Here is an 8,382-nt window from a genome sequence, read left to right as displayed (position 1 = left end):
AAAAATAGTAGTTTATCTTTTATATTCAAAAAGTTGAAATATTTTTCTTTTATATATATTTTATTTTTACTTAGCCCTATTTTATTAGTCTTGTCAATACTTGAGTTAATCTCCTTTAGAATGACCCCTTTTAGTTTATTTCCCCTTAAAATAACTAATTAGGAAGATAATAGTATAAGTAAGTAATAAATAAAATTAATGAATTCTTTTACTTAGTTAAAATTTTAAAAATTAGTCAAAGTCATTTTAGTCAAATTATTGGTCAATTGCCAGTTAGCGGACATTTTGAGGGCCTAACACCTTCTCGGAATGTACATTGAATTTCGAACCCTTTTATTTTCAATTGATTTAATCTGTTTGAGTCTTTTTAAAACCTTAAGTTTTTCCTTGATTTTTTACAAAAAAATTAAGTGATGATTCTGTTTCTTTTAGAAATTCGATTTCTTCAATAATGAGTTTAATCGATTTTTCGAAAACTTAGTCATTTTTTCTTTTCTTTTATTTTTTTTCGAGTAAAAAATAAAGTACAAAAATTAAATTTTTTGTTATGTATGTGATTTAAAATTTTAGTTTGTAATTATTACTTAAGACTTTTATCAACAAAATATCAGCATACTTATATTTGTTGGGTTTTAAAAATGTGTGAATGGAAAATGAAGAGTTGCGATTTTTATGAAGAGTTGTGACTTTTATGAAATGTTGTGACTTTTATGACAAGTTGTGACTTTTATGAAAAATTGCGACTTTTATGAAAAGATATGACTTTTATGAAAAGTTGTGACTTTTATGGAAGGTGACGACCTTTTTGAAAGATTGTGACATTTTCAAAAGTTTGTGACCTTTCCGATAAGGTACAATAAGAACCTTTTCGCACTACCCTTTGTTTTCTATAAATTGAGGGATTTCCTCTCATTTTAATATAGAATTCATGGACTTCTTCTTCAACTATTAAATCTAGTATTCTAAATGTACTTTACTGCCGTTGAGTGGTCCGCTGACACCGGAGTTTTTGGTATCTATACTCTGGTGATTAAGATCATTTTACCCTGGGAGGTCATATTCCAAATTAAACCTTGGATACTAGAGGGGAATAATTTCCTTAAGGGGACACTGTGAGTTTAGTGGACTTGATCTTTTTTCTATTAAATTTTTTTCAGATTCTGGTACGTGTTTTACAAATTTTAGATTTGTGAATTAGTTTTAGTTCTTCTATTCTTTTGTTATTCACTAGTTCATTAAACTTGGTAACTTTGTGTTTCTGCAAAATTTGTTGGAATCAGTAAGATTCTTTAGACACATATTAACAACAATTCTTCTTTAATAAAAATATTTCGTATATTATTTTTAAAACTGTTTCTGATTCTAGTTTCGCTACTAGTTTTAATTTTCTAGTTGTGAAAATGTTCTTAAACTTTGTTGTCTTACAAAGATGTTCAAAGTTTTGTTCTAAGTATGTTTGAAATACAAGATGAACAACAATCTTAAGGAAATTAATATACTGTTAGTATTTTTTGTATTCTACTGATTGAGAGAATCTGATCATGAAAGTAGAAGATAAATGCATTACTTCTCCATAATTCGTTGCTTTGTTTAGGATGGTCGAAGTGAGAATGTAACAAAATTTTTTTATGGTATTCCATTTAAAGATTACCAGGTAACCTTCTTATTAAATTATCTAAGGAGGAAAATAGTTTCTAAGATTTATCATATTTTTTTTTTATTTTTTTTTATTATGTGTATCTTTGGAGAAAGATCTGCAAACCATATGTTGTGGAATGAATTTTACTTCGCAAATATTGTTGCTTTTAAAATACTTTAGTTTGCAAAAATGAGAGATGCATATTTTTGTTTGATAAAATAGTATGTCAAAATGTTATGGTTGGAAGACTATTTGATAAGAAAAACATTTCTATGTGATAAAGAATATGTGTTATTCTGTTTGGAGAAAAAAAAGACTTTTGTAATTTTGTACTCGAAGAGAAATGTTAGTGTGTCTGATTTTTGTAGACTAAAAACTTTTCTGATTTTATACTCTAGATAAATTGGATTATGCAATTGGTTTGAAGAATCAGTTGATGTAATTAGCTCCCAAATATTGTAATTTCAACTTTTCTCTTCTTCAAATTCTATTTTATGTCTATACAACTTTTTATATGAAATTAATTTTCGTATAAATAATTTAATGTTTGATTGGAACAAATCAATGAATCAATTATCCTCGACTTACGATGTTACTATTATATCACGAGGATAAAATATAATACAATTATTTTCGAAATAACTTATCCCGAATACCTAGAACTTTCTAGATGAAAAAAAGGAAAGGAAAAAAAAACCACCTTACCATTCATTTTTGAGTAATTACCCTATATAGTCATCTCTGTTTGAAAAATTACCTAGAAATATCACTTATGTTTGTTTTAGGACTATAATATCACCAATTTTACCTATTTTTCTCAAACTATACTTGACACAAAAAATGCATTATCTCTCGCCTAATAGGATGCCATGTCACATTATTTATTTATTTTTTATTAAAAAAGTTTTGTTTTAAACCTATTTAAACGTTAGGTTGCAATATGTTTTCTTTTTTAAATATTGTTTTCTATTTAGGTTTTTTGAAAATGTTTTGTCTTTTAGATATATAAAGATAAATTTTAAAAATGAATGAAAAAAAGTACCTCATTTCTACAACTAACTACTAATGGACAGTTTTAACTATATATTTTAAAATAAGTTTTTTATTTTTTAATGATAATTATTATTTTTTACTATAAGTTTTTTAATTAATTTTTTGAATAATAATTATATTTTTTTTATGGTGCACTTTTTCTTCTCCTATTTATATAGATATTTCTACATTGTATCTGTTGGAGCATTCTCTAAAATCACTGAAAGTGTGATAAATATAAATAGAAATACAATTTTTTTATAAAATAAGTCAATTTTCAATTTTCATTTTTTAACCTTAAAAATTTAAATTTGAAGCATTTAAAGATCTTTCAATTTTTCCCCCAGTAATAGCCATTAATGTTTTTATAAAAAAAAAAGGTTCAATTTCTTTTTTCTTTAAAATTGAAATTAGAGGCATTTAAAAATCATCCATTTTTACTGTTACAGTTTTCTTTAACAAAAGAGCTTTTATTTTCTATTAAAATAGCTATATTAAAATTTCTGTTTTTTTAATTGTATTTTTAGAGCATATTTAACATGTTTTTTTAAAAAATAAATTTTTTGAATATTTGTGGTGCAGACATGTGACACTTTTTACTTCTCCTAATATATATAGATAGATTTTTTAAAAAAATAGACAACCCGACATATTATACCCAGTAAAAATAATTACATTAAGAACTGTAATAGCTCTCTCCGATTCTTCAAGAAAATATGTGAATTTCTCCACTTCTTTAAAAGAATTAAAAAATATTAATAATAGATTAAAAAATGTGATATGACACTCTAATAGAAGATAAATAATATATTTTTTTGGTGTCAAATATATTTTTCTTTCACCAATGAGTCCATCCAAATGTTCTGTTGGATCTCTAAAATTAGAATTACATCATAAAGCAGACGTGGAGATCTCTAATTGGTTAATACCACGTAGTCATGGCCACGGCGAGTGAGCAATTGGCGCTTCTCTTTTTTTACTCTTCAGTGTTAACCCTCACCATTAATACTCCATAATTCACTCCACAGAAACGACGAAGAAAGAAGAAGAAAACAATGGATCGAGCTTCGGTTTTTCCACTTTTCTTGATTGTTCTACACTTTATCGCTACTGCAAATGCACTGTATGGACCTACATCCCCAGTTGTTCAGTTAACTGAATCCAACTTTAAGTCTAAGGTATCATTTTTTTTTTCAATTATCATTCAAGACTCGATTTTTAAAGATTGATTCGGTTTGATTTATGTTGAAGGAAAACCCCATTTGTTTGTATCGATTCATTTTGTTAAAGGGTGTCTATTTATGCGTTTAAATGCGAGATCAGTGTTCGTTTCTGTAATATTTGGGGGGAAAGGATTGAACTGGGGTTTTGGTTTAATGTTATTCTTTTTTGCTGTTATTTGGATTTCACTGTTAACTTTCTCTATTACTTATTGAGTATGATTGATTCAGATTTCGTTCAATATTTTAGGCAGGGGTTTAGGTCCTGACATATTTGAGGTTCCATTTTTTTGTTTCATTTGGTGTTCGGTAAATCCGTACATGTATTGAATTTTCCCATTAATTTAAATTTACGCTACACAGGGAGCTAATTAAAGAGTGAAATGTTCCCTTGCAAGATTTTAGTTTTTTTCATTTGAGCTCGAACTCAATACCTCTAGTTAAGCACATTTTTGGCCTTAAGCCACCGATCTTATTGAGCCGCTTCATGTGTTCTGATGGTATCAAGAAGATAATGCGCTACTTAATTGAAACGGTATTCCTATATGCTAGTGGTAAATGATTTATAAACGACCTTGATGCTGCAAACTTAAACATATTTATGTTTAGGTCATTGACAGACATATAATGAGGGTTCTAGTGATTCTATTTTACTTTCTTTTTAGGACTTATGTAATTTTATCTGGTTGATACTACTTGCCCCTAGAAAGAGCATAGAAGAGTTCAAAAGGTACTGAATAAGGGCCTAAAGATATCAAATAAATTTCCCCCTAAACCAATATTTATTCAAAGGCTAATTCTGACTCACCTTTGTTTAGCTCAAAACATTTTCTGAAGTAATAAACAATTGCAATATGTAGTCTTTTTAGGTGGTATTTATTCCGTATCGTATTCAATCCATTGAAGATCAGGTGATGAAATTGCAAGTTACTTCGAGTTTTGAAAACATCAATCTGTCTAAGTTTCAACTGTAAACAAACTAAATCAAATAAAAAAAAAGTTGAGGTAAAACTAGTACTCCATCTTATATTATCCTACTTTGGGAGTGTTTTACTGCCTTATATTAGTTCTCTATTGTGATCGATGTATTCTTGACGTCTAGCTTTCACTGCAAAGCTGGTTTAAATAGCATTAAAAGAATCTACAACTTTTATAATTGCAGGTGCTTAATTCAAAAGGTATTGTTTTAGTTGAGTTTTTTGCACCTTGGTGTGGTCATTGTCAAGCTCTGACACCCGCATGGGAAAAGGCAGCTACCATATTGAAAGGTGTTGCCACGGTTGCAGCTCTTGATGCTGATGCTCACAAATCCCTGGCGCAGGTATTTTTAGTTAATGTTTTCTTAAACATGCATATCCATGTACTTCCTCGGTTATACTATCTTCTGCCTTGTAACCTGAATAAGATCAGATAGGGATATGTGGATGATGAAATGCGATCTTTTAGTGTGATATTTGTTATAGACCAGAGATAACGTGCTGAAAATGGTATGACTCGTGATTTATAACAACCGAAAGAACATGTAAAGATGATTTTTTTGTCATCTTTCTTTGGAAAATGAAAAAGAAGTCAGATGCATGTTGCCTTGTGTCACTGAAATCATTCAACTAAAAATCACTCATATTAGTTGACGTATCATATTGGTGGGACATAGGTATGACCACTTTGTGCAAATTCTTCACTACACACTAAAATTAACTGTACATACTCACCTGGACGACCGTGGAGGCCTGGAACCAAGACAGACCGGAAATGAGCTTTTTGGCAACACGCTTTTGAGAATAGAATAAACTAGAGATGGCTGTGATTGACAAGGTCCATACCCCTATCTTTATCAAGCTAGTTTACGAGAGTTAAACCCCCTTATTTGTATGTTTATATTTGGTCGTACCCAGCAGAGACTTACACTTAAACAAATACATATCCATGCCCTAGATTCATGTAACATCGATAGGTGTTGCTCGACTTATGGCCAATCACTCAGTTTTTGGCTTATAAGCCTTGGAAATTATTTAGGAACTATAATTGAGGCATTTGGTGCAATGTTAACATGCTAAGGAAGTTCCTCGGATGTATAGAATATGGTTGTATATCTAAAATAAAGGTGAGGAGAAAATTAGCTAAACAATTCTATCCAGCTCACTTAGGTTAAATTTGTCAAACATGCTGCTTTTTTGAAATGTGTAAATCTATAAAATCTTTGGCTGATTAGCATGGTTAAAGAAATATTGAAACAATCCAAAAAGTTAAAGAATCACTCAATTTGTGTGCAGTTGCGATGACTTTATCCTCTTTTATTTTGATTTTCACAAAGGCTACTGAAGCTTCTAGGACTTGGTTTCATGTAGTTCCGATACTTACAAGAGAGAATAATTCTAGACTACCAGGAGGATTGTTAACTAATCTAGAATTGCTCCACACTCTAACTTATAGTTTCCCTAGTCTGAGTAAGATTCCGATCTAATAAAATATGGGAAGAAGCTGAGTAGTTCAATGAAATTTGGACGACATGGCTTAGTCTTATTAAAAGGCACTGCCTCATCGCTTAAATCAAGGAAGTAAGGTCTTATTGTCATGCACTTTAGAGAAATTTGTGCTTCAAATAATGGTGCAAAAATCGATTCTTATGTGATTGGTCACTCCTTTCAATATAAGCATTATATTATATTGGATGGCGAGTTATTTTAATCCTCATTACTGTGCGCTTCACTTCAAATAAGCACGTGTCTCACTTCAAGCCCCACGAATCTTGTATTGCACTTTCCGCATATAAAAAACACTGCAGTTTGGTTGGAGTCTTTTGAGTTGGAATTTCTGACCTATTTCTAAACTTAATTTGATCTCTGGACTTATGGCGTTGCTGCTCTCATTTTTCTCATTGTTCTGTGCACGTTTATGCATCTTATCAATTAATATTCTAAATTTAATGATCCCAAGCATCATCAGAGTATCAATAGGTGGACTTTAGAGTTCTGTTTCACACTTCAGGATAAATTCAGATGTGATAAAATTGACACATGTATTCGTGATTTAGGAATATGGAATCAGAGGATTTCCTACCATCAAGGTGTTTGCACCTGGAAAACCTCCTGTTGATTATCAAGGGGCACGTGAGGCTAAGCCAATTGCCGAATATGCATTGCAGCAGGTACTTATCATTGTTTACACTGTTTGAAAGTCAGTCTGTACTAGGGCTTTCTGCTTTCCAACTTTTGTTTATGTTAAACGACTTCATCATCATGTCTTTTTTCTGGCTTTTTACAATTTCATCTCCAGCAAAAGCCCTGTATCTTGACTCAATCAAATAATTCTGCCATTCATTTTCTTAATACCTGATATAATGCATTGCTGGATCCAAATAATTTTCTTATTGCCAATGATAATGCATTGGTAGATCCAAATAAATTTCTTATTGCCAACGATAATGTATTGCTAGATCCAAATAATTTTCTTATTGCCTATGATAATGCATTGCTAGATCCAAATCTAGTGGTTAAGTGTAACGACCCTCTTAGTCGTTTTACAAATTCCAACAATTATTTTTATTTTTTTTCCAATTATTATTAGCAACAAAATAATCCTTTATTAAATCAGAGAATCATATCAGTCACTCTTATAAGTCATAAATTATTTATCAAAACTATTAAAAAGATTAATATAAAAATAATAGTTGGAATTTGTAAAACGACTAAGAGGGTCGTTACATTATCCACCACTAAAAATCATGTTCGTCCTCGAACATAAAATAGGAGAAGGAAGAATTATTGACGTTATCAAAAATCATGCATGATCTTCCAGAGTCGTTGTTCATCTCTCCATGAAAGCTTATCTTTAACACCATTCTATCCAGACCAACTACCAAGAATTGAACTACAGAGAATTTGACAGATCTACATATCAGTAGTGATTGTCAAGCTACATACTAACCCATGAACCGAATCTAAACTGAAACCCCTTGGACCATAACACAATAATCATGACAAATCTGTTCTCACATAGCAAAGATAACGTTCTATTGATACTAGCTACAACCAAAAGTGAACCTGAACCAATCATCACATACTCTTAGTGCACAAACCATCACACATCTTATAACGATTCCCTTTTCAGAACACAATCTTTTTACAAGTTTAAGTTATAAAAATCTGATCTTTAGACTTCGAGTATCCATCAAGGGAGAATCAAAACATACATAATCCAAATAAGAACAAGATAAAGTAAGCACCCTACAAATGGTACACGCTAGGATGCAGAACCTTTTACAACACTGTCGGATAACCATAACTATTCATGAAAGCTCTTTTGTAAGTTCCCATAAGCAAGGTTGTGCATATAAAAATAGTGATATATTTCTAATTTTTCAAACAACATCAAATATTTCATAACTGAAGTGAACAAGTCTAACCAAGGATCCTACCCTATCAAGAAGACATAAGAGGATCGGTACATCCGATCCACCACTAGGAATTCACCCATAGATGTAAAAAAAAC

At 30.5% G+C, this 8,382-nt stretch overlaps 1 protein-coding gene across 1 annotated transcript in view; it reads left to right on the top strand.

Annotated features, from left to right (window-relative positions):
* The first annotated feature begins 3,651 nt into the window (after positions 1–3,651).
* LOC107026444 (protein disulfide isomerase-like 2-3) overlaps positions 3,652–8,382 on the top strand; it is a 12,731-nt gene continuing 8,000 nt past the window's right edge. The window contains exons 1-3 of the mRNA XM_015227410.2: positions 3,652–3,849; positions 5,054–5,212; positions 6,926–7,039. Of these exons, the coding sequence (XP_015082896.1) occupies positions 3,727–3,849; positions 5,054–5,212; positions 6,926–7,039 (396 nt within the window). The 5' untranslated portion in view covers positions 3,652–3,726. The remainder of the gene's footprint in view (positions 3,850–5,053; positions 5,213–6,925; positions 7,040–8,382) is intronic.

The sequence above is a fragment of the Solanum pennellii genome, chromosome 7, assembly GCF_001406875.1.
Source record: "Solanum pennellii chromosome 7, SPENNV200".
Classification (NCBI taxonomy): domain Eukaryota; kingdom Viridiplantae; phylum Streptophyta; class Magnoliopsida; order Solanales; family Solanaceae; genus Solanum; species Solanum pennellii.
Note: the sequence above shows the minus strand (reverse complement) of the source record. Positions and strands in the feature narration are given on the sequence as shown.